The 27,081-nt window shown below is 45.3% G+C and overlaps 1 protein-coding gene across 1 annotated transcript in view; it reads right to left on the bottom strand.

Moving 5' to 3' along the window:
* Positions 1-2,315: 2,315 nt before the first annotated feature.
* The window catches only part of DSCAM (DS cell adhesion molecule), a 765,964-nt gene continuing 741,198 nt past the window's right edge, over positions 2,316-27,081 (bottom strand). Inside the window, exons 33-35 of the mRNA XM_045084552.1 lie at positions 19,677-19,874; positions 17,850-18,152; positions 2,316-3,230 (exon numbers count right to left, since the gene is read on the bottom strand). Coding sequence (XP_044940487.1) covers positions 2,878-3,230; positions 17,850-18,152; positions 19,677-19,874 — 854 coding nt within the window. The 3' untranslated portion in view covers positions 2,316-2,877. The remainder of the gene's footprint in view (positions 3,231-17,849; positions 18,153-19,676; positions 19,875-27,081) is intronic.

Raw genomic sequence — 27,081 nt, 5'->3', positions numbered from 1 at the left:
GACACAGAGTCAATGGGATGAGAGCTTACCCATTCTCACTTGTGATAACCTTTGTATCATTTCATTCCTCCATCTTTCCCTATCTCCACTTCTCCATCCCCTTCTCCTCGTGGGTGGTCATGGCAGATATGGATGCAAGAAAGTGAGCAAGCTGACATGTGATCCACATGGAAGCACTGGAGTTCCTATAGATGTATGTGCAGTGAGGGCTATGTGGTTTTCTGCCAATGTATTATGAGAAGGCCTTGCTCACTTCAGATAAATAGACATTTTTCAGACTGTCAGCTGGATGGATGCCTTAGAGGAAATCCAGCTCATTGATCCTATAGCTATTGTCCATTGACTCTAAACCTATTCTCCCTTAACCAAGAGCTATCATGCATTGACTTTGTAGCTATTCTCCATTGACCCAATGCCTATTGTTCACTGACCCTCTAGTTATTGGCAGAGGATAAAGAACTTATCAGAGTTCCAGTGCTCTAAGATACATCAGTCTGTGTTCAAACTTAGCCTAACAAGATGACCTCTCAAAGATGTTATAAATCTGGTTAGAGACAGGTAGAGTTCCAGAGGAAAATTAATTATTATCACCCAATAATGGCTGTTTTACTACACAGTGCCCCTTTTAATTTATGTATCTATAGAGCTTTATGGCCATCAAGAGTGGACCACTTCCTGAGAGGTAGGCAACTGGACTTTTTGATACAAAGCTTGTGTTTTGAACTCATTTTAATGAACATCATCAAGGCAGGATTATTGAAAGTAATCCATTACAGAAGCAGGTATGATGCAGAATTTTTATTTTTGCACAGCTTGAGAGAAAAAGAAAAAAATGCTAAACTTCTAAGTTTGGGGAATATAGAAGTTTTAAACTGATGAAAGATAGTTTTAATTTTCTCCTGGAAAGTAGCACTTAATTTCTTTTGCATACAAAAGCAGTCTGTGAGTATCTGTGACATGCATCGAATCCTGAAACCATGGCAAGACACACACACACACACACACACACACACACACACACACACTTCACAAGCATGGAGTCGTCTATGTTCATGTCAGCAGGTGGTCTTGACTGAGTCCTGGACCTATTCTGCAGGTGCTCTGTGTCGCCTATCTATGTAGGCAAATGTGCCTGCCTGGAAAATAAGTGGAAGGAAGCAGTGATGGAAAGGAGGAGGGAGAGAGAGAGGGAGAAGAAGATAACAGGAAATACATTTCTGAATGCTCCAGATGGTAATAACTGACACCAGTCTATGCTGGTGGCTTAAATGGGAGCCTGTAGAGAATACTAGGAGAGGAAGGTACTTGTGTAGTCTGTTACCTGGGCAACTGAGCTGCCATGGGCATATGATCAAGTTTTCTGGTCAGTTCCAAACTTCTGTCATGTAGACCTGAGAAAGTCTGAGATGGGATGTGGGTGCCATGGGAGGAGAGGTTCTCTTTCCTAAGCACATTGTGTAAGGGTCATGGGATGAAGAATGCACTTCAGAGTAGTTAAGAGTAAGTTCCCTGTTAGGATGAGCCATGTGGTAAATAATTTAAACTTGGAGGAAGAAGAAGAAAAAGTTAGATTTCAGAGGAACATAACTTACTATTGGCTTGTTTTCCTCTGGGTACAGAATGAACCAGAGACAACATACACCAAGATGGTCTGTTGCAAACTTAGATACTGGTCACAGTGGTGACAGGATAGGTCCTGGAGGGTAAGATGCTTCGAATTCCCTGGTCCTCTCTTTCTTTCTCCAGCAAGCTGGTGTTAACTGTGGGACTCTAGAGTAGGGGTCTGCAAACTTTTTCTGTATTGGACCAGATGGTAAATATTTTCTGGTTTGCAGGCCGTACCATTTCTGTTGTAACTACTCAACTGTGCCATTGTGGCACAGAATAGCCATAGACAACATGCCAATGATGTGCATGGCTGTGTTCCAATAAAATGTTATTTATAAAAGCAGCAGTTGGCAGGATTTGGCCCCCAGACCATGGTTTGCTGACCCCTGGTCTAGCTAGGGCAAGAGGTTCTGTGGAGAGGCAAGGAAGGAGCAGAACATCTGGGAGTTTTAGAGTACCTGGCCCGTTCCTGACTGTGGTCGGGACCAGCTGCGTCTTCTGTGCTCTTCCCAGCCATCCCTGAGAGGCTGGAATGTTGGTGCCCTCTCTGGCTTATTGAATTGGACTCTGGGTTCAGCCCTGGTGTTTGCAAACACAAGCATCAAGAGGAAGAAGGACCCAGCAATCAGTAGGAGACAAGAGAGGTAGACATCGAAATAAAGGCAGACCACCTTTTCTTTTTTATTTCGCTTAGACAAAATGCAAAGAGTGTCTCATTAAATTAAAAAATAAACAGAAAAGAAAATCAAATTGATTCCCCCCACCCCTTCACTGACGGCACTCATCCTAATTCACAACAGAAGGAGGTCAAATTGAGGACCCAGTTTCTAATGGGAAAGAAAGGTGTGCAAACATGACTAAAGTCTCCCCCCTGCCCCCAAATCAATGTTCCTTTTAAATTCACAAAGAGGGTAATTTTTTCCCCGTTTTCATTCTTAAATCTTGTGTGATAGAACTTCCAGTCAGAAGGTTTAATTAGTCCCCCATGCACTTTGTAGAAAATCAGTAAAAATGCAATAACCTGTGAAGATCATAAAACTGGACTTCTTTCCCAAAAAATCAGATGCCCAGGCAGATGGAGCTCACACTCAGACAGAAAAAAAGCAGGAGAGTCTTTGCACTGTCTGTGGTTTCAGTATTTTCTCTTTTTTTTTTTAATATATTTTGGCAATTTTCTTTAATTATAAATATTGGAATTCCGTAAAAAAAAGGTAGCTTTGATTGAATTTTTAAATTGTATTTACAGCCGCTGTCCAGTCATGCTGTTTGTTATACCAGGGTGTAGGATTTTGCGTAGGGATTGTTTCCTTTCAAATGGCCCCGAGAGTCGAGCAGCGATTCTTGGGAGCTGCTCATCTTAGCTGCCTGTCCCAGCTCTGCTCCCTCTCGCTGAGGTAATGTGGCCACAGCCCCCTGCTGCCACTGCTGTCCCTCTCTTGTGGAGGACGTGGAAGAGGAGGCCTCCATGGGGATTGGCTCAAGGACCGTGGGGCGCTTCAGGGTCCGACTTTTCTGAGGTTCCAAGCACGCCTGCCCCAAACTCAGGTCCCTGCTTGTGCCTGCACCGCTTCGGTTTAACAAAAAGTCCATTCTAAGGTATGGAGGCAAATGTATGAGGTCACCTGCAAAGAAACACAGAGCAGTTAGTTGGCTTTTGCTAAGCAGGGGCCGAGTGCCTTTCGGGTGTCTGAGCCGGGCATGTCACCATACCGGGCCGTGTTTGCAAGACCCCTTGTCAGAGGTCGCCACAGAGACAGGTGGGACTGTCCTCACCTCCCGTCCCGTGAGGCATAGGGCGAGCCGGCTTTTCTATGGCACATTAACTGAGAATCTTAAGTGTCATACTTCAGCCAGAGAAAGAGAGGTAACAGGATCCTTCAAAACCTCACGAGGGACAGAAAAATGTACATCAAAGGCCAACAGTGCATCCTAGGTATAAAGCGTGATGGGCCGGACCCTGTATGTGATCGGGAGTGCTTGGTGGAGCACGGGGCTCAAGGAGAGAGGCACGGATGCCAAGGAAAGGCTCACTGGCTAGGCCCCTGCTTCTGTCTTTCTCACATGCAGACAAGGCGTGTTGATGGCAGCAAGCTGGGTGAATGCAGGGGGCTCCTCCTGGCTACCTGGGGCTGGAGGGGCTCACTACTTCGGCTCACTTGTAACTCCTTCATGGCACACTGTGTAGGGAGCTCTAGATAGAAAACAGGCTGGGAGTGGGCTGTCCTAAAGCTGAGACTCTAGGAAAGAGGATGCACAGGTTGAGGGAGGCATGGAGGTGGCCTGAGGTCAGAGGACATCCACAGAATGTCAGGGGGATGTAATGGTGAGGCATAAAGCTAGGCATAAAGCATCCCCTAGCTTCCAAATGGAGGATGGTGTGAGGGTGATGGGAAGGAGGTGTGGATTTTTATATATTCAATTTCCTAAAAGCAATGACCTGTCTTTCATTCTTAAGAGTTTAATGAGCAAATGACATGAATTTGCTCTTTTATTTACTTACATGACAATGACTCTTTTATCATTTTGTTCACATACTTGAGAAAATGTGGAATTCATTTACCTCCAGGGTTATTTGAAAATGTAGGTCAAGAGGGCCTCGTGCTGTTTCTGAGACCCAACTGAATTCTGAACACTTGACATATTTGTAATGTGTTGTCACAGATTTGGGAATGAGTCTCTGTCCCAGCTACTCCCCACTGAATGAACAGGGCTCATTAAGCTCTGTAAAAACAATAGGCTGTTGGTCCCAGCTGGATTGCAGGATGCTCAGGTCCTAGATTAGGTGGAACAAATGTGTTTGAAATTACAGACAAATCTCATGATAGCTGCCCTCTGCCTGCAGGGGCTTTCACACTAGGTTCAGTGATCAGGAGGGCTGGGGTAGCTGAAAAAGGTGGATGAGAATTAGAAATCCTTAATAATGGAAACACTACGGTGCCCACATCACGTACGAGGGTTACTTGTGTTTGCTAACTTTACTGCAGGTCTGCCGACAACCTCTGAATATCCAATATCTCTGAGTGATCCAGGTTTTCAAGCAAAGCTTTACTGAGTTGCACGATGCTCTAATTAGCCCTTTCAACAGTGTGAATGCTGCAAATGTGTTCTCTTAGTAATTCATGCACTTATGTGGAAAAAAGCACCAGAGTAATCTGTCATGAGCTTTGTTTATTAAAGGCATTTTGTGTCCATTAAAATCCCAACTCATGTGCCGCTCCAAGGACCACTTGGGAAACTGGGATCTCTAATCACCCATGCATCTTCCATGTTCTTCAGGTGCCTACAGATCTGAGGCAACACATGTGCTTATTACTCCAGCCAGAGAAGAGGAATGGAAACCGTGGCGACCGTCCTCTGGATGTTGGCACATCTGCTTTTCTCAGACTCCCACCCTCCATCTGCCTGTTTCCATGGGAGAAACTAAACAAGGATTCTAATGGTGCGGATTAGGAGGAGAGGTCTGGGAGGCATTGCCTGCATTTAATCTGGGCTCAGTCTCCTCACTCATAAAATGGGAATAATAGTAGAATCTACCACATACAGTTGTGGCGCAGGTCTAATTAGGTAATGCATGTGAAAGGTTTTCAGCCAGACATGTCCCTTCTCAGAAGGTCTGAAGTTAGGGACTGGAGACTGGCCAGGGGTTTCTACCTTGGTTTCTGTCTTCAGTGGGTTGATTAGTGTCCACCACTTCCAAAAGATAGGTCCATGTCCCAATCCTCAGAATCTGTGAGTGTGACCTTTGTAGGAGAAAGTCTTTGTAGATATAATTAAATTAAGGATCTGGAAATGATATCATCAGGACTGCAGGTGGGCCTAAATCCAGTGGCAGGTGTCCTTATAAGGAAAGACAGAAGGAGACTAGAGACAGAGAAGACGAGAAAAACCATGTGAAGAGGGAGGGAGAGGATGGAGAGATGTAGCCACAAGGCAAGGAATGCCTGGAGCCCCCAGGAGCTGGAGGAGGCATGGAAGGGATTCTTTCCTAGAGTCCCGGGAGGGAGCACAGTCCTGCTGACACTGGATTCTGGAATTCTGTCCTTAGAACTGTCAGAGAATAAATCCGTGTTGTTTGGAGCCACCCAGTTTTGGGCCCTTTGTTACGCCAGCTATGGGACACTCACATAGATGTCCTTTCTTCTTGGCTGGGAGAACTTCACTTGGGACCTCCTGGAATGCATCTACTATATGGGAACCATGTCTGCTTACGTCAGTCACAGGAAAGGAGGGGGTTTCTCTTGAGAGACCAGTAACTGCAGCCAACGGAGTTGTGGTTTATGGGGTCTCCACCCTGTGCTCTGACCTGCCACCTGCCCTTCTTCCCTACAGAAGCCAAGGCAGCACCTCTTCCCCTGGTTCCTCTGCTCCCTGCGGAGGCAGACACCTGTCCAACTGACCCCCAAAGACCCCCTGAGGACTAGGTTGGAGGTGGCTTCCCTGAAGTCTCCTTCAGGAGGGAGCAGAAGCCTCTTCAAAGGCATCTGAACCCACAGGGAACAGGTGTCTTGGTTCCTCACTGCCAGCCACCCCCAGGTGACCCACCCCTGGCTGCTGAACCCTCTCCAACTCTGTGGGGCAACATGCCCTAAAGCTAATCTGCCAGGACCCTCTGGAGGCGTCCCATACTTGTGAAAGCAGCAGTGACCTAGGAGACATTCAAAGATCTTTTTTTTTTTGCCTTCAACTCTATAATCACCTCTACCAGGCACACACAGCCCTTGGCATCCTGTGTGTTGACACACTATTGCCACAAACATAGGCAGAGCCAAACCCTGACCTTAGAGCATGTTCTGGAAAACCAGCTACAGTGGAGTTCACCTCTACTTTCAGCAAGGATTGAATCATTGAATCATCTGCGTTCTTCCTCTCTGCTTTACTCAGCCCTACCCCTCCCCTTTCTCTCTCTCTCCTTCTTGTTTTGTTTTCCTTACGCCGACACTCTCCTCCATGGAATGAAGGTAGAAGGAAGATGTGAGAGAGACAGTGCAAGCAGGTGGGGGGACGGAGCTGGCAGCCGTGTGCAACGCAGATGCCAGGGCACCATGTCACGGAAAGTGTGTGGCATTTGTGTGTCTACACATGTGTATGCGTATCTGTTCATGTGTGTATGTGTTTGTGTGTCTATCTGTGTACACATGCACATGTGTTTCTGTGTATGTGCATACGTGTATTTGTGCATATACACATGTAAATGTGTTCATGTGTAGGTGTCTCCATGCGCATGTGTGTGCACACGTGTGCCATCTGTATGTGTGTTCATGTGTTTGTGTGTATATGATGTGTATATGATGTGTTCATGTGTTTGTGTGTGTAAGTATGTGTATATTGTATGTGTACATGTGCGTGTGTCCATGTGACTGTGTGTGTGTGTGTGTGTGTGTGTGTGTGTGAGACTGTGTGTATGTCATGAGGACAGAGGGGAGGAGATCCTGGGGGGAGGGACAGATACCACAAGGAGAGGATGAGGCATCCAGGAGAAAGGGACAGGCGGCAGGAAGACCTAGTCTTACATTCTGACCGCTGGAAGGGAAAGGATCTGGGAACCACAATGCCTCCTTCCACGTTTTCCTTCTGCCCTATTTACCTAACTAACTACACTTCTAGCACTTTCCTAGTTAGCTAAACCCATTAGCTACTTTCCCAAACCCAGCATGAGTGCAAACGCAGTGACGGAGGCTAGGAGCCCCAGATGAGCCTTTGGGACACACTCCATCCGCTGGTTTTTGTGATGCTTATTCATGCACTTGTGTGTCATGAACACCCCTCTGTGCTCTGCTCCTGAGGCCCACGGCCCTTGAGTCAGAGACATGGGGTGGGGGCACAGCTGGAGGGGCCGACATACCCTTGGGGAGAAGGGGCTCTAAGAGGCTGAGCTGAGGGGCCATGGACCTTGGGTACCACTAGTATCTCCGAAAGTTCACATGAAACAAGTGGCATCGATTTCTACCTCTGTCCCTAACTACGTTGCTCATGGGTACCTTCCTAACTCCTCACCCCCAGATGCCCTGACGGTCCCGCATCCACCAACAGGTAGGTGCTCAAAGCTTGCCATCCTCCCCGAGGGAGATTTCAAGCCACGGTTGGCCCCACCACATGAAAACTCACAGTAAACCAGCCTCACTCATCTGAAACCTTCCTATCTGGAGACCCAAATTTCCTAAACGTTCTCGGTAGCGTCAGAGGCACACATGAAGTCTGAATGCACTTTAGCTTTGGAAGAAGGATGGCGAAAATCAATATTGAAAAAGAGCAAGAATGCATCCATTCAGAAAATCTATGATGGATGTGCGTTCCACGAATCTATTCTCAGATGGTGCTTCCTGCCATTCAGTGTGCACACACTTGGGAATGAAATGTCTAAAGTTGAGATCAGTGGTTCTCAGCAAAGAGGGACTCTGCCCCCAGGAGGTGTGTGGCCATGTCTGAAGACTATTTGGATATCACAGCTGGGGTGTGGCTGTCACTGGTTTTTCTTGGACACAGGCTAGGGATGCTGTCCAACATCCTACAAAGCATAGGATGCCACTGCCTGCCCCTCACCCCCGTGCCTTTAGTCCTCCAGTGCTCACTGCGTTGACCCTGAGAAGCCGTGGTTTAAAGGGGCTAAAGTTCACAATTCCATGTGGACCCTTATTTTGCTTTAATTTTATTAGAAAAACATTTCATTCTATCAAATAAGTAATTATACTGCCCAGTATCTACTAATCCAAAAGGAGTTATGGCCTCCGTTCTTGGGAGAAAGTGAGGGATGGGTCTCATGCAACGGCAGTCACAAGGTCTTCCTCTTATTTGGTCTGAAGAGGTGGGAGCTTAGAATGGGATAAGAACATGAGCTGGAGAATTCTGAGCTTCCTGCTAAAATCCTGCCTTTACCTGTAGATGGTTCTGTGATACCCTTCAAGTTTTGCATCTTATCTTTAGGCAGGTGAAGGGGGCACGGTCATTTCTAAGGGCACTCTCAAGTCTGTAAGAGTCTTTCTTATGCTCTTTACTATCTAACCTGTGAAAATTGAGCAAGAACAATGCATTAGGAATTTGAGGATAAGTACAAAACAAATGAATGCATTTTGGGGAGTCTAAAATTCTGAGGCACATGGCAAAAGCTTTCTTCCCCTTCCAATGCAATACTTCATTAGCTCCTGTGAAAGCATGTATAAGTACGTGTAAAAAGAAAATGAATCAGAGTCTCTGGGTCTTAGCTCTCCTCTGAGGCCATATAAAAAGGAACTTTCATCCATTTCTAATAAGGCTTCATATCTGCCCTTGGATGGAGTTGGGTATTGATGCAAAGGTAAGAAGCAAAAGATGCTTACCTTGACTTCTAGCAATTTCAATAAGAACCACACAGATCAGACTTGTAATGATGACAGCATTAAAGAGCTAGTTAAAAGGGGAGAGAGTATGGAGTCTGCCCATTCTGGAGGCAAAAGAGATCTAACACTTTTTTAGTTTAATATTAATGCTGCAGCAAGGTAATGAAAACTTGTAAACGAATCTCTCTTGGTAAATGAATCTTCTCTCCCAAATGGCCCCCAGGAAAACCCCTAAATAAATAATGAGAGATTGATACCAGAGGTCCATGTACGTGGATTGTATTACCATTCTTGGCTTGTACTTAGGAGGCTTCATGCATTTTTAAGAGCTCATCAATATTGTGATCCTCCTACTCTCTGGTGAACTTTAAAAACTACACTGAGATACAAAGTGGGGCTTTGAGTTTGTTGCTGCTCATGATTTTTCTGAAATAAAATAGTTCTGAATGAAGAGCAGGATTGGAAAACCTGACCCAGCGTGGAGACCAGGTCAGAATCCCTTAGCTGGGTGTTTGGAGCACCCAGTGAGAAAGGGTCCATGAGGTTCAAAGAAGCACCAGCTCCCACCTAAGATCTCTGAGAACCCACACACTGGGGACTACTGAGGAGGGAGCCTGCTAGGAGACCTGCCCCTGCTCCACCGTGAGGCTGGCAGACCTGTTTCAGCAATCCTGTGCACCTTGGGTCATCCTACGGAAGGACAAAGTTAACCTGGAAATGAGAGGATTCTAGGCAGATGGAATATACATTTGGGGAGTTTAGGAGTCCAGAGAGCAGGAGTCATGACCAGTGAGGAAGACAGGTCTGGTTTCTCAAAACCCTGTGAGTCTCTATCCTGAGCAATGGACAGCTACACAAGGGATTTCAACACCAGAATGTCACCACACACTGGAATTTAAAGCTTGTTGCTTCCTAGTTTGGGATATAGGATGCATTAGAAGCTGGTGCCAGCTGTGCCCACACAGGGCTCCATGGAAATATGATGGTCTTTGCTGTTTTCTTGCAGTTTTGTATATTCCCAGCACCTTCAGGTTATCATGACCTCTCACAGGAGTGTGTGTGTGTGTGTGTGTGTGTGTGTGTGTGTGTGTGTGTTGGGGGGTGTGTGTGGTCCCTGTCTTCCAGAAGCTGAATTTTGCCTTGTTTCTTAGATTTCCTTATTCATCTGTTTTGTGTCTATAGGTCTCTGCTGTTTAGGATACTACCTGCTATTCTGACCAATTAAGGAGACTGTGGGAAGCATTGGTTTAATATTATTAACACTTTTATGTCTTAGGATAATACCTGATACAGTATCTTTTTATAGAGAAGATATTCAATAAATATAGGTTGCATAAATGAGTGTAATAGATTTGTGTTTTCACAGGGACTTTTTGGAGATGCACTTTCACTGTGATTAAGCCTTTTTGCTTGTCATCTGTGCCACTAGAATCTAGAAACTTTCTTCTGGCCACTCTGCAGGACACAGATGGGCTTCCTACCTCTCCCTTACAAGTTACCAGGCACAGACCTCCTCCTTACCTTGTAACACCCATGGGATCCCCAGCAACTAAAGCTGAACCCCAATAAACTAACCAAGAAAAACAGTGAGCTAAGGGGCTTGGAGTCGGAAAAAAGGCAGTCTGAACAAAACACACACTTAGGAATTGGAGGATATACATAAGCAGCAGTGTCTACGATAAAACCACAAGAGCTCTCAGAAAGTTGAGAAGACTTGGGCCCTTGAAACCAGAGGCAGAAAGAGGAGGAGGCCAGTGCAAAAGGCAAGTGGGCTTGGAGTTCCAAGTTTGGGACCCTGCATAAGGAGTCCTACCATCACTTCATGTGTCCTGGAGACATCAAACTAAAATAACAAGACAGTCTTGTCGAAGACAGTTGAAGAAGGTGAAATCGCCAATACGCGTTAAAGAGATCAGTGAGGAGAAGGGAGTTGAGGGAAATTGGAAGGGGAGGTGAACCATGAGAGACTATGGACTCTGAAAAACAATCTGAGGGTTTTGAAGGGGCAGGGGGTGGGAGGTTGGGGGAACCAGTTGGTGGGTATTAGAGAGGGCACGGATTGCACAGAGCACTGGGTGTGGTTTAAAAACAATGAATACTGTTACGCTGAAAAGAAATAAAAAAATTAAAAAAAAAAATCAGTGTCCTAGCAGTGAGCCAGGATGAGCATGGTGAAATATTTAGGTCCACCCATGGCAGGTATGCGGAGCAATATTCGGAGGTGCTGTTCATGGCCCCCAGGTCTTTCTAACTTTAAATATTATGGGAGTATTTGAAAGTTTGTCAGCTCAGAGCTAACTGTTGCTATGGGTGGTGAATGTGAGGCTCATTCCAATCTCCTGCCTTTGCTCTTCCTCTGGGCACACCACTGTCACCTTAGGATGTCTTCCGGAGTTTCTTTGCCCCATTCACCTTAGATCTCAGTTCACAACTCATTGCTCCAAGAGGACTTCCTGGACCATTCTCCCCAACCCCTAACCCCTGCCAGACTTGATCCCCTATCCCATTACTTCCCTTCCCAGCACTTATCATGATCTGAAACTGTGTTGTTTGCTTATTTGATCAGTGTATGTCTCTCCAACCAGGAATATAAACTTGCTTAAGATGAGGTCTTTGTGCATCTTGTCTATCGTATCTTCAGCTCTGAAAGTGGGACCACCTATTGAGTGGGAGATCAAAAAAGACATGACGAAGTTAGAAAGGAAGCTGGAAGACTGTGAGGGAAGAAGCAGGGGCATCTCTGGAAGGATGGAGGCCAGAGAAGCTCAGTGTGCGTGGCATGCGTGCATGCATGTATGGGGTGCACATCTGTTTGTGTCCATGTGGAAGTATCAAAGATACTTGCACTTGAAAGGAGACCTTTTCCATAGTTCTTAGAATAACATCCATAATAGAAATTTCAAAATCTCATTGTACTGAGTGCAAAAAAGAAGAGAAGGTTGCAAACTTGAGACATAGGACCTCCCATTACCTAACCCAAAGGGGTGAGGGGAGGGGAGATACAGAACTGTTTGAGAGGAACCCACTGTGGTGCCTTGGGTCAGGAGGAGGGAGTCCGTGCCAGGTGACCTGCCGGGAGCAGAGCTCATTCTGCAGGTGGTGAGGTAGATGCAGGTAGAATGAGTCTGTGGAGAAGGATTTTTGGCAGTGAAGATCTCTGGAGTCTAATTCTGATTCAAGAGCCAGCATGAAAACCACATGGGCTTTGGAGGTGAAACAGCACAATCACAGAGACAGCTGAGAACAGGAAGATCAGCCTTCATTGGAGGGCGCTGCTGGAGCTGAGGTCGGCTTGTCCTTCAGGTAAGCACCTCTTACTCCATACTCTCCCTTTTGATTAAAGAAGGGTGTGAGGGACAGTGTGAATGTATAGAAACACTGGAAGCCAAAAACTGCTTCAGGTACCTGGTTGTTTAGAGAACCAACAAGTTGGCAGCAGTCTGTGATCATCTGCGGCTGGAGAATGTCAAGTATGTCCATCATGGGAGGGGCCAATGAACATATATTTAAGGCTAGGACCCCAGAGTGTGAGTGCAGAGATATAAAGGGGCTGACACTTCTCTTGCTGCTCGTGGGGCCAGGATGCATTTGGTTGCATATGTGAAGCTTTAAATTGATTTAAGTAGCTTTGTGCAAGGGTATTTCTTGATTGCATAGGATAAACTCATAAATGGAGGTGCAGCCACAATCCCAAGAATGTTAGAAGCTGGCTCAGAGTGGTATCTGAACCCAAGAACAGGTACTGTAATCAGAGTATTGGAAGTAGTCTTGACCAAGAGAGAAATTTCTTAGAGGAAGATAGAGTTTTATTTGTTTGGTTTGTCTTTTGTTATTAAAGTTGGAAAAAAACCATCCATTATTGTAGAAAATAAAACCACAGAATAATTGGCATTTTATTTAAAGTAAAAAAGTCCCCCAAATTCAGTAAATTCAAAATTCAGGTATAGTTAAACATCTAAAACGAGATTCTGATGTTTGCCTTCTCTGTGAGGTGTCACATGCCATGGGCAGCTCCCCTTTACCTGTAGAAGAGGTTTCCTCTTAATTTGTGAAGAGCAAGACTAGAAAATAAGTCACTTTATTTAAAGGTAAGCTGGAAGGTGGGGTCGACTTAAACATTCTCTTTATTTTACTAAGAATTTCTAATAATTGTCACGTTTTAAAATTGGCAGTCTTGTCATCAATACAACGGTGATAAATGCACTCCTTCAATATATTTATTAAGTACCTACTCTATGTATCAGACACAGTGATAGAAGCATATATTCAGTGCTTAAGTCATTTAAAATATTTCTTGAGTGCTGCCAAATTACCTGCTAGACACTGGAAGAGAAGTAAGGAAGCAATAAAGACACGTTTTCTGTCTTCCTAGAGCAAGCATCTGGCCATGTTGATTTAGCTTGATCCTAACTTGATTTGTGGAGTGTTTAAAAGCTTTGGACTACAAGTGGAAGAAAAGACCATCACACAAGAAGAGCTGATGGTGAAGAGAAAAATGCAGAGAGATTGGGAACTTCACTGAGGCACAGGCTGACTGATGCCATCTAGAGCCATGGTGACACAGGTGGGAATGAGGTTTGAAAGTGCAGCTCAAGTAACTGATAAATTTGACACAGCCTCCAGTTAGCAGAATAATAAATTGTAACCTTGGCTTTTGTGCCTGTTGTTGAATTTCGTCTCATTATAAGGGGACAATAGAAAGGCTTTCCAAAAAGCATATCAAATGTTCAATAATAGTAATACAGTAATCTAGAGTGGACAAAACAAAGTTTGTGGATGTTTGGTCTTGCATTGACTTAAAAAAATGACTCATACCTAAAGTTATAAAATCATTTTAGTCTAAATAGCATTTTAAGACTATGCTACTTCAGTTAATTGTGATCTCTCAATTGTTCTGATGGATCCAGGCAACAATGTCATAACAAAATTTCAAACTTTTTTAAAAAATTGAATCTAACAAGAGGAACAACAAGACATTGAAAAAGAAACTCCATCAGAATCCTAGAAGCAAATATAGGCAGTAACCACTTCAACACTGGCCACAGCAACATCTTTCAAGATGTGTCTCCAAAGGCAAAGGGAACAAAAGGAAAAATGAACTTTTGGGACGTCATCAAGATCAAAAGCTTCTGGATCACTACATTTGTATCTTTAGGGTAAATACCCAATAGTGCAATTGCTGGGTCATAGGGCAGTGGGACACATGCACCCGAATGTTTATAGCAGCAATGTCCACAATAGCCAAAATATGGAAAGAACCTAGATGTCCATCAACAGATGAATGGATCAAGAAGATGTGGTATATATACACAATGGAATACTATGCAGCCATCAAAAGAAATGAAATCTTGCCATTTGCAACAACATGGATGGAACTAGAGCGTATCATGCTTAGCGAAATAAGTCAAGCAGAGAAAGACAACTATCATATGATCTCCCTGATATGAGGAAGTGGTGATGCAACATGGAGGCTTAAGTGGGTAGAAGAATAAATGAAAGAAGATGGGATTGGGAGGGAGACAAACCATAAGTGACTCTTAATCTCACAAAACAAACTGAGGGTTGCCGGGGGGAGGGGGTTTGGGAGAAGGGGGTGGGATTATGGACATTGGGGAGGGTATGTGATTTGGTGAGTGCTGTGAAGTGTGTAAACCTGGTGATTCACAGACCTGTACCCCTGGGGATAAAAATATATGTTTATAAAAAAAAAAAAAAAAAGATCAAAAGCTTCTGCACTGCAAAGGAAACAGTCAACAAAACAAAGAGGCAAATGACATTACACACAAAGGGCTGATATCCAGGATCTATAAAGAACACCTCAAACTCAACACACACAAAACAGACAATCATGTCAAAAAATGGGCACATGACATGAACAGACACTTCTTCAATGAAGACATACAAATGGCTACCAGACACATGAAAAAAATGTTCATTATCACTAGCCATCAGGGAGATCCAAATCAAAACCACATTGAGATCCCTCCTTACACCAGTTAGAATGGCCAAAATTAATTAAGAGAGTACACAACATGAGTTGGAGAGGATGTGGAGAAAGGAGAACCTTCCTACACTCTTGGTGGGAATGCAAGTTGGTGCAGCCATTTTGGAAAACAGTGTGGAAATTCCTTAAGAAAGTAAAAATAGAGCTTCCCTATGACACTGCAATTATACTACTGGGTATTTACCCCAAAGATACAGATGTAGTGAAAAGAAGGACCATTTATACCCCAATGTTCATAGTAGCAATGGCCACAGTCACCCAACTGTAGAAAGAACCAAGATGCCCTTCAATGGACAAATGGATAAGGAATATGTGGTCCATATACTCTATGGAGTATTATGCTTCCATCAGAAAAGATGAATACCCAATTTTTGTATCAATATGGACTGGAAGAGATTATGCTAAGTGAAGTAAGTCAAGCAGAGAGTCAATTATCATATAGTTTCACTTATTTGTGGAGCATAAGAAATAACATGGAGGACATGGGGAGATGGAGAGGAGAAGGGAGTTGGGGGGAATTGGAAGGGGAGACAAACCATGAGAGACTATGGACCTGAAAAAACAATCTGAGGGTTTTGGAGGTGAGGGGGCTGAGGGATGGCTGAGCCTGGTGGTATTATGGTATTGTGGTATTATGGTATTATGGAGGGCATGTATTATTGCATGGAACACTGGGTGTGGTGCATAAACAATGAATTCTGGAACAGTGAAAAGTAATTTAAAAAATAAATAAAAATTAAAAAAAAAAAAAGAAACTCAAGCCTTTAATTAATTCAAAGTTTGCACAAGTAAGACCATCATTTCTCCCAGGAGCTACTGTATGCAAGGGAAGATGGCTGCCAATGGAAGCATGGCATATGTAACTGGGTGATACCCAAATGAGGCAGATGCTTCCCAGGGTGTCTGTGGCCACCGAAGAGAAGTAAACAAAAGAGGGAAGGAGTTGAGGAGCCAACGGCTCATCTGGAGACCACACTGGTGTCGCCATGAGAGTCCTAACAACAGCATCCACAAGGCAACAACAAAAACAACAACTGCTAACCATTTTACCCAAATTAGGCTACACACATCTTACACCAAGGTCATGCCCATTTTACAGATGGGGCAACTGAAGCCCACCAAAGTTAAACAATGTGCCCAAATGAGGCACATTTTCTTCTTTCCTGTGTTCCTCGGTCTTGGGCTTAACGGCCACAAAGAGCTTATGTTTTTATCCTATGTTTTTCTGCATTTGCCTTGCAAATAAATGCCAACAACAAGAAATGCTTGAAATAAAAACACCCACAAATAACAGCTCATCTTCTCCCTGAGGAGGTAGACAGAATGAGAATAAATGAAGCCATCATTCTTTATTGTATGCTGGCATGAATTTTGACTCAGTTTGGAAGATTAGTTGCTGGATAGACAATTCTTATTTTATATATTTTTATGCATTTATAAGGCTCATTTCAGCTGGGCTATATGCCATAAACCTCAAAGGAATTGCAGTAATTTAAAAGCAAAGATAAATTTTTGAAATAGGACTAGTAGAATAGTTCAGAAAATGGGAAAAAGGGAAATAAAACTAGATTCAACAAGAAAGCATAGGCCAGACCACAAAGAAAAGTCTACAGGCAGCTCTTTCAGGGTGAAGAGGAAGAGTCTTCAGATGAGAAGAACCACTGGCTGCCATGGTTGGATTCAGTATACAGACCTGTTTATTTGTCCTCTACAATGGTTTGCAGATATCTTGTTTTTATTTAAAAAATTATTTATTTATTTAACAGAGATCACAAGTAGGCAGAGAGGCAGACAGAGAGAGAGGAGGAAGCAGGCTCCCTGCTGAGCAGAGACCCTGATGCGGGGCTCGATCCCAGGACCCTGGGATCATGACCTGAGCCAAGGGCAGAGGCTCTAACCCACTGAGCCTCCCAGGCGCCCCGGTTTGCAGATATCTTACCCAACACTTGAAAACTGCGGCTCTTCATAGGAAACCAAGATTTCTGGCTTCTCTTGAGAAAGTCACTTATCCTGGCCCCCCATTTTCACTTGAGATGAGTTGGCAGGAACATGCTGGAGTCTCTCCCCTTTAGACAGTCTGTGAACTCAAACTGTCTTTCATGAATCATTTCCCTTCTTCATGCTCCCCATTCTCTTCACTTATGCACATGATCTGCCAGGCCCTGGAGACCTTAGAACTCAGAGCTGCCATCTACACACCCAGTCCACTCCCACATACCCAGTCCACTCTCATGTGCTCAAGGCAAAGACCGAACAGTGGCTGACCAAACCCCAGGCAGTCATTGTCACTTTGGGTAGCTCGATGAAACCAAGGCCCAAGCACTAGCCCACCAGTGAGATCACTCTCCTCCAAAGTCCTCAGAACAACAGCTTTAAAACTCAAGCCTCTTGTGTTTGAGCCTCCTCTCATCCCGTGATGGTGACTCTCTCCAACCTGAGCTCCCTGGGCTCTTTGATTGCTTAAACAACAGAATATGACAGAAATGATGTGTCACTTTCCATGCCCAACCTTAAGAGACTGGCTATTTCTACTGTTTGTCTATGGGACCCCTGCTTAAGAACGAAGTTGCCATGATATGAAGAAGCTGGAGACACACTGGGGAGAAACCCACCCGGGGAAGACACGACCAGCACCAGGCTGCCAGGTGAGGAAGGTGTCTGGAAAGGCTCCTCCAGACCTGAGTGAGCGTCCCCAGTGACACAGCTGGGCAGCTGTCCCCGCCAAGCCCTGACTACATTGCAGATTTGTAAACAAAATAAGTGACTGTCACTTTTGGAAACCCATAAGCTTTGGGGTGGTTCATTACACAGCAACCTGTAAACAGAGCCCCACGTCCAAACACCAGGACCTGCTTTCATAGGGGATGGGTGTGAATCAGGAAGACGCGTCTCCTCCCCAGTGGTCCATGCACTGCTTTGCTCACCTGGCCGATGTGCCTTTGGAACCGCCATATTCATCACTCGACCTCCATCCTGAGGTTTGGGGGGAGATGCAGTGAACCTGCAGATCCCCGATTCTGAAGGGGTGCTGGAGGTCAGACTGTCTGTGTACTCATTTGTCCCTGCCGTCAACTGCTCCGATGATGTGTCTGATATGAAGCATTCCGTGATGGTGAACTTGGCGTGCCTCAGTTGCTCTTCCATCTTGGCGTGCTCATAGGCCCTGGCCAGTTCTTCGTACGTGGAGGAGGCACTTTCTGTAGAGACCATGCTGCTTCGTGCTCGATCTGCCGTGTGAAAGAGAGAGAACAAGACGGGTCAGTGATGGCTTACGGGCACACCCACTGGACAGTCGTCTCTAGCTTGTGGCTGCTTTTCCCAGATCCTTGCACCACCTGGCTGGGGTCCTGAGGGGTCTTTGGCTGAGAACTGCCTTTGTCACTATGGGACCTGCCCTGTGTGCCTTGGTAAATTGGGCTCATGGAACTTGGTTTCAGCTGAAATTTTCCCAGCCTGGGACACTGTCGTCAGCCAGCAACGCTTAAAAATTTCTGTGTTTCAGGGCGTCTGAGTGGCTCTGCCACTGAGTGGCCTGCCTTCGGCTCAGGTCATGATCATAGGGTCCTGGGATCGAGTCCCACATCAGGTTCCCTGTTCGGCAGGGAGTCCGCTTCTTGCTCTCCCTCTGCCCCTGCTTGTGCTCTCTCTCTCTCTCTCTCTCTCTCTGTCAAATAAATAAATAAATAACCTTTAAAAAATTCTGCATTTCGTTAAAATAATTGGGAACATGGTGAATAATTGGGAACATGGTGTACACGGACGGCAGTGTCCACCCTGCTCTGACTTGTGAATCAGCCTGTCCCACAGAGACTTTAATTGATGTGAATGATTTGAGCTCTGCTGTTAGGCTCCTCCAGCCCCAGGCTGGCAAGGAGGGCGTGATGGTGGTTGGAAATGAAGCCCGTGACGCTGCACAAAACTGGCAGGTAGGAAGAATTGCCCCTGGTCCCTCAGACTCATCCTTTGTGATCACCATCCTTTATGGGGCCCAGAGAGCCATCAGGAGCAAAGGAGGAGTGTCTTGGTCAGAGGAATCTCTATTTTACACACTAAAAAGTTTTGTATCACCTCTGTGGAACTCTGAGACTCTTCTGAGAGAAATAACAGCCATAAAAATAAATGTACAGGGTAACACTCCACCTTTGGAACACTATTTTTAAAGTATATCAGCCAGAACAAAAGAAAATGAGTATGCAAATTTCCTACAGCTATTAGGTTTAGATATAATTTCTTTTCAAAAGTTAAGGTGGGGGGTGGGACAGGCCGGTGCTATTCTTAGGCCCTGTCTTCTCTCTGAAATGAAATCTTGGTGGTTGATGGCACAGACTGGATGACTTACCTTATAATCAGCCCCTGTTTAATTGTCAAGAGGATCAGCCTATGTTCCCTATAGAGGGTGCTATGACCTTGCCATGAAATTTCAAGTGAAGCCTCTTAAACCCAGAGATGGTAGTGGGTCATGTGTGCCCTCAGAATATAATCAGGAATTATTGCAATCGTGTGGGTGAAAATTTTAAAGTGTCTGTGTCTCTCAGTGGGGTAGGAACTTTCCTGAGATTCAGGACACCTGCAAAACAGATGCCTTTGGAGTTTGCTTTGCAGAAATCACCGGGCCTTGGGCATCATCAATGCTGCCTGGTTGTACTGGTACCTGTTACATAAGCGGCCTAACAATTTGAAAGTGACCTTGAAGGAGCATAAGTGGGCCATGCTCATCCGCAGGGTTGCGGAGGAGGTGTGGAGACTCCTACCTGTGTCTTGTGAGGGGCTGACACTGTAGCTGTCACTCTCCTTGTCCATTGATCCCGCAGCCCTGGGCGTCGGCAGCCTCCAGTCTGTGGTGAGGGTGTGTGCTGAAATGGTGGGGTGGGGTCTGTTAAGGGTCCACTGGCTGGCATACCGGTTTCTTGCTGTGGGTCCTGCCTTTGCATTCCTCCTGGTGGTGGGATCTGCAAAGAGCCAAGAATAACGTATTTCTTAGTGTCTAGGAGTATGCTCAGTCATGAACAAAGTGTTGAGCGTGGTTCTCTCCAGCCAGCTCTAAGAAACCCCTGCAGGACTCTTGCCTTCAGGAAGCCTTCCCTGACTGCCCCTGTCCAGAGAATCCATTTCCTTTCTCTTATGGACTGAGACATTAATGTGAAATGTAGACATTCTAAAGAGTCCTGCTGGATAGAGAACATTAGATCTGGACTCAGGAGTTATGGACTCAAACCTTCCTCTCAGTCCTTAATGTTTTTCTGGCTCAACACACATCACCCAAACTTCAAGAGAATAACCACCATCTTCCATGTTAGGCCAAATATGCTCCAAAATGGCCTCTTTTTTATAGTTCTCATACCTTAAGGGGTTGTTATGGGTTGAATCATGTCTCCTTAAAAGATATGTCCACATCCTAATCCCTAGGACCTCCGAATGTGACCTTATTTGGAAATAGGGTCACAGAAGATGTCATTAGTTATGATAAAGTCAGACTGGAGTAGGGCAGCCTTCAATCTAATAGAACTAGTGTCCTTCTAAGAACAGGAGACAGACACTCAGAGGGAAGACAACCATGGAACAAGGGAGGCAGAGATTGAGGTGCTGGGGTTGTAAGCCAAGGAATGTCAAAGGTTATCGACAGTGATCACCAGAAACTAGGCAGAAGTGAGGAAAGACCCTTCTCTACAGATTTCAGAAAAAGCGTAACTCTGCTGACATCTTGCACTTGGATTTCTGGGTCCCAGAACAGTGAGACAAAAAATTTCTGTTCTTTTAAGCCACCCTGGTTTGTGGTATGTTGTTACAGCAGCTCTAGGAAACAATATAGTTTTATTGCGGTTTTGCATTTACTCATTGCCTTGAGTAGGATTATTTTACTCATCAACTAAATTGCAACTTCCCAGATGAGAAGAATGACACCTTCCCCTTAGTCCTTTGCATATGGTAACATCTTTTTAAGAGAATTGTCTGAACTTTGTCCAAGACATGGGACGTTCAATGCAGAGCATACACAGTTAATCGGTATCTGGATTTTGTAACTGCCACCAAGATGGTCTGGCCATCTCTCAAGACCACAGTCAATATTGACTAGTCAGCCCTAATGGAGCAGGACCAAAAGATCAACACTGAGATGGAAAACCCTTAGCATTGGGACAGTGACTTACTAATATGCCTTCGTGGACCTGGAGGTCTCTTTGGGGCAGGGGTAAGGGTGTTCATCCTCAGGTCCATTCACAGAGCCTACAATAATATCCGGTACACAGAGTCCCCTGGATGAACCCACAGAGCCCAAGATCATTTTATGGGTGAGACAGTGGAGGCAGAGAGAAATGACACAGCTATTAAGTGGTAAATAGGGAGCCCAGGACGGCATGGGTTGGCTCAAAGATTGTCTACCACTTGACCACAGATATTCCCCACCCTGGACATCTAAGTGTCTAATACAGTGTTCCTGTGACACTGCCTCCTTTGTAATGCCAGTTTGGATCATGGGAGGCAGACACTTAGAAGTGGTAAAAGGACTTTCCTTTTAAATGTAGGATTTTCCTCTTTGCGAATTCTAGTCATTGGACTTTGAATCTAATCCATCATTCTACAGTGCTGGAGAGAAGCATTAAGATGGCAGCCAAATCGATATATTTTAAGATTTCCTGGGTCATCAAAATGCTTCATCTCAGTGCATATTCTTTGGGGCATTGATTTTAAGACAGGTTTCATCCCTTCCTTGCAAAATTCCACAGAAGAATTTATTGGAAGATATATTTTTTTTTGCCTTGATTAGAATGTAAATGTGTTAGGCTCGAGTGCCAGGCTCTCTGGACAGCAAGGCATGAATGATAATTGTGCTTCTCCACTGAAATGCTGAGAGAGAGGTCCTCAAAGAGATAGAAAAATATTCTCATGGGTAGGAGGCTAAGTATCTTCCAGGTACAATGGACTTCCCAAGGAGAGCTTCAATAAATGAAGCTTGTTATTTAAATGCTAATGAAACTTTTCCAAAAAATTACCCTATCCCTTACATAAGACTTGAGGATTCTCATTTTTTAAAAAAAATTTTTGGAAGGTTCTCACTTTTGTTCTTTAAGTTTCTTGCAGCAACAGTCATGGATCAGATTTACTCCTGTCACGGATGCTTGGGTGGTGGGGTGGGTGGGTATCCGTTTGATCTTCCCACCTCAAGGACGCTGTTTTATCAAACCCCCAAACTCCCTCCTGTGTTTCCTCCCACTGACCTGCCCACCCATAGTGGGGCAGGACTGTAGCCTCTTTCTCACTGAGATCACCCTGTGTGGAAAATTCCATGGTCACGCTATACATGCCAACCTCTATTCAAAGCTGGAACTCTTTTCAAGTTAATTTTGTTCATTATCCTTTTTTTCTAGATGAGGACAGTTTTATCAGTGGCCTGATAATGCTGGAAATATAGGTCATGATATTACTTTCCCTAAATCACAGGCTGCAATTCTGTTCTTCTCTAAGCAACCATCCTAGAGGCAGAATTATCTCAGTAGGTAGAATATTGAGGTGGTTGACACACTTTTTTTTTTTTTTTTTTTTAAATCAGGTTTTGGGAGCTGTTTTGTACCTGAGCTGAACTCTTTGGTATGGTAGCTCCTAAGATAGCAGCTGAAGTGAAAATCTGACTTGGCATCTACTTGGTAGTCTCCTTTGTAGGCCCTACCAGGTAATCTACTAAAGAAATGTTGACATTTACTGCCCCTGCATGGAAAGCATTTTATTTGGCTCCCTACCATCCTGATACAAATGCAACTTAGTGATGAGCCATCATGCTTGCTCAACAGCCAACAAATTAGAAGATAAGTGACACAAATAACTCTTGGCCTTTCAAGACTGGGTCTGAACCTACATTAAGCTTTTCTGCCCAGTGAATCAAATTATTTTAATCATCCTGAATTTGGGATAAGAGAGGATTTTGTGGCTAATAGGGTTATAAAACATGTCATGTGTACTGTGATCTGGGTATTAATCTGCTTTTATTCTCTGGCATTTGCTGGCCTATCTTGTAGGGACTGTGGCCTCCGCTGCACGTGGTGATGACGCCGAGGGGCCTGAGCATTCCCATCATGTAAGGAACAAATATTTACCAAAAGCTCATTATATACGGGATTTCCTGGCCTATATCAGGTATTTTCCCGTAGTATGGTATTGAGTACAGCTCTGGGTGATAGAGTGTGCATTGGTTTTCAAAGACTCAGTGAAAAAAGAGTCGATGCACGCCGGGACCTCTCCCTACTTCTATATGCAAATCTGCTCAGTCCCCAGATGTCCCCTAAGAAGCACCCGCCCCACTGAGACACAGAGCGGCTGAGTTAGGTTGCCTGCCTTTGACCCAGTTTCACTACTCGCTGGCGGTGAGCTTCTCAGATGTGCCCACTTCCCTCATCTCGGAGAGCAGACTTATCACCTCACCTACCATAGGGCTGATGTGACACAAGGAGGGAGGAGCTCAATAGATCTCGGGGCCTGGCCTGGTTCCTGGGTGACAAACACTTGGAAAGGGTTGGAGCACATCCTGCTTATTGGGAAAAGGGTGGGAAGAGATTCGGTGCATGGATCAGGAAGGTTAGAAACTCTGTTTAGAGAGGCTTTCGTAGAAAAAATACACTCATTAAAGAATCAGAACAAGGGGCACCTGGGCGGCTCACGGGTGAAGTGTCAGCCTTTGGCTCATGTCATGATCCCAGAATCCTGGGATCAAACCCCCCAGCCCCCGCTGGGGTTCAGTGGGAAGACTGCTTCTCCCTCTCCTGCTCCCCCTGCTCATGATCTTTCTCTTTCTCTCTAATAAATAAATAAAATCTTAAAAAAAAAAGTCAAGACCAGATGCTAGAGAGTTCCCATGCTTCAGCTGAAGGGTAGAGCTGTTAAGGACAGGCGTGCTTCCTAGTCATTCCCAATCTAGCCCTCTTTGCATCAAGGGTGCTTGTACATGCTCTTGGTCCAGATGGGTGGGTGGTGACAAAGGGATGGCTTCCATGTAAATATGACCCCAAACCCCAGGTAAAGTCTAACACGTTTCACTTCTTATGTCTTTGTACCCTTGCACAATTTGTTTGTGCCCAAGAGAGTTGATTCAAGTTCTCCTGTGATGATCTCATTGGTCGTCTCCATGGACTGTGCTGGGAGACCCTGCGTACATACCTGCAGCCTCCAATCGGCTGGGTCCAGACCTCCAGCCTATCAGATGTCTTACGAAATGGAGAACAGAGAGGCCAAGTGGACTGCCTGCGTACTGTCTAAAAGGTTAAACATCCTTTCTTTTCCATCCCTTTTACTCTGATTTCAGAACTTGACAGTGGGCTGATATTTAAGTCTGTTTACTGAGTGCCTACTGTGTGTCAGACCCTGCAGCTGGAGCTGGGGGCAGGGGACACAGACACAGACACCAAGAGATGCCCCTCTTTGTCCTGTACCCTAACCCACAGGGACAGACAGGGACACAAACAGAGCTGCAGACACAGCCAATTTCCTCTCATTGAAGAGTTACATAGCCCACTGTTGGGATTTCTCCCAACCTAATAATGAATCTTTATTGCAAGTTGGGAAAACTAAAAAAAAAAAAAAAAAAAAAAAAAAAAAAAAAAAAAAAAAAAAAAAAGCCTAGAAACATAGCTTCTACGATGAAGTCATGATAGTGTGCAAACAACATATCGTACATGCTCTTCTTTAAACTAGAGAGGCCTGACCTTGACCACGCCGTCCTAGAATCATTAGAACAGAGTAATAATGCCGCCTGCCGCCGAGGAAGCAGACTCTAGATCCTTCTCTGCACATGCGCTCAGCTGTGGTGTGGAGAACCAACCACATGGGACCGAGAGAAGAGGCGTCTGCATGTGGGCACCATGACAGACTCGGGGGCACAGGGCGCAAGCGGAGAGCTGGGGGTCATCTGTGGGTGTGGGAGGCGGACCCCCCACTGTTTCCACTTCTAAATGAAAAATGCGATTTCTTCGTCCCTCCTTATGTGGTTCTGGGAGGAATATTTAAGGAAAAGCTACTCCCGAAGATTGTTTATTGATAATGTTGTGCAGACGTTATGAAAGGAATAGCTCTGAAGTTGGTTGGTTGGTTGGTTGCTTTGGACTAGAGACTGAGGAATGCATTTGAGGAGCTCTGCCCAATGTTTGTAAACACTGCGGGATGAAGTTCATCCCAAAGGAAGGAAGCAGCGTTCTGGAAGCTGTGGTTGCTTCAAGGTGACGGGGTCATCAGGCTGAGCCCTGTGCAGAGCCTCCCAGGTCTCCCAGCACGACAAGCAAACTCCCGAGGTTGGCCCAGGAGGCCTGGCGACCAGGCCAGCTCTCTCGCTGGCGCCTCCCCTCCCACCTCCCCTGTGGCTCACTGCGTTCCTGGACGCCTCTGCCCCAACAGGCCTTAGGAGCTTTTCCTTCCCATTCCCTCTGCCTGGCAGGCTGCCTCCTGGCCATGACTCAGATTTTCTCCTCAATGGCGGGCTCCCCAGACTCGTGTTCAAAGCCGCCTCTCCCATCCTCTCCCCCACTCACCCCCAACTCACTCTCTCACTGTCTCTTCCTCATCTCCTGCTTTCCCCGAGTTCTCTCAGGTAAATGAAGAATGATGGTGTTCGTTGTTTGCGTCTGACTCCTGCACTAAGATGAAGTCAATGTCTCTTTGGGTCTCGGGACGTGTCCCCATCACTGGGCCATATGTCAAGTAAAATCTTAGTACGTGATTCTGGGTCTGAATGTCCGCATCCTGGCAGCCCAGCTATGCTTCTGGGGTGACAGGTCTGAGAGTCGTGGATGTGCTGCCCATCTGCCTCCAGCTTTCCACTTGCCTCTTGCTGGTTCTAGTGTCTGCTTAGGACCGACATTCACATCTGTGCTGATATTTTAAATGTCCACGAGTCAATACGTCCATTAGTCAGGTGGGGGTGTGATCACGCAGCTGGGAGGTTCCCAGTGCTTTGGTATAAGTTCCCTCTCCTCTATCACGGCTGGCCTCTGTCGGCTCTGCCAGTCCCACATGGAAGGGGAGGTGGGAATGCTTCCTCGTTTTTCCCGGAAGAAAGAAATCAAGTGCTGTGAGTGTGGCAAGCTTGAGAGGTCCTGTACCATGGCATTAAAGGCCAGGGACACACACAGGTCTAACACTTGGGGAAGTATTTCTCTAGAGGGCTCTGGACAATCAGCATCAGAATCTCCCAGAATGTCCTTTACAATGCAGACTCCTGGGCCCAGTGGGTCAGAGCCTCTGGGGATGGAGCCCTGGAATGGGGTTTTGAACAGACATCCTGGGTGATCCTGATGCATTTAAGGGTCTGGGAACCACTACGTGGGCACCTGCCCTATTTCCTCTGCCTCTTTCCTATTTTCCTGCTAATGTCTCCGTCTGCTTCCATGCTGCCTGGCCGTGAACCTCTGAGGTCACGAATTCATCCATTTTAGTCCCCCGGGGTCTGTAGTCTTTCCTCCACTGCACAGCAGACAGTGGCTCAGAAACCCATCTGGGCAGCCTCCTGAAGTGTCCAGACCCTGGACCAGGCAAATGATGAGAGGGAAGCCAGTAGCTGGAGAGAATACCAAGGACCATGAAGCAGTTCCTAAGGGCAAGGCTCTCACTCCTACTCCCTTGCACAGTTAACTCTCTCTCATGGCTGCTCCGGTCTTCACTGTGTGCGGATGTCATTAGGGAAAGAAGGGGGAGAGGTTAGACAAAAGAGGAAATAAAAGATATCTTTAGCATGTTCTTGAGGACAATTTTTCAAATGAATTTCAGTAACACTTCAAACCATTTTCAAATTATGATGTTATTAGAAACCAACTGGTTTCCTTCATGGTGCTTGATGCATTTCACAAATGCCTTTCGAGTCGGAACTTATGAAAAGCGGTTTTTAACATCGTAATATTTATTTTTCTAATTATAACACTCTGAGAATCTAACTTTTTGCAGAGTGATTAGAGATTTAAAAGCTAGACATCAAAGCTTTCAAAAAGATAATAATCGGGACATCAATTTCTCAGTCCTTAAAGAGATTTAGAAACAATTTCAATTATGAAGGAGTGAGAATGTCTAATTAATAAGCTCTGGATACATATTAAGAGATTTAATTTCATTTCAGTAATTAATTCCCATATATTATGGATGCAGATATTAATAACTAAGTCAAACATAATCCCCGGATTAGCCAAG

Source organism: Mustela putorius, unplaced genomic scaffold (assembly GCF_011764305.1).
Source record: "Mustela putorius furo isolate JIRA1106 unplaced genomic scaffold, ASM1176430v1.1 tig00000765_pilon_pilon_pilon, whole genome shotgun sequence".
In the NCBI taxonomy this organism is placed as follows: Eukaryota; Metazoa; Chordata; class Mammalia; order Carnivora; family Mustelidae; genus Mustela; species Mustela putorius.
This window is presented reverse-complemented; position numbering and strand designations above follow the sequence as displayed.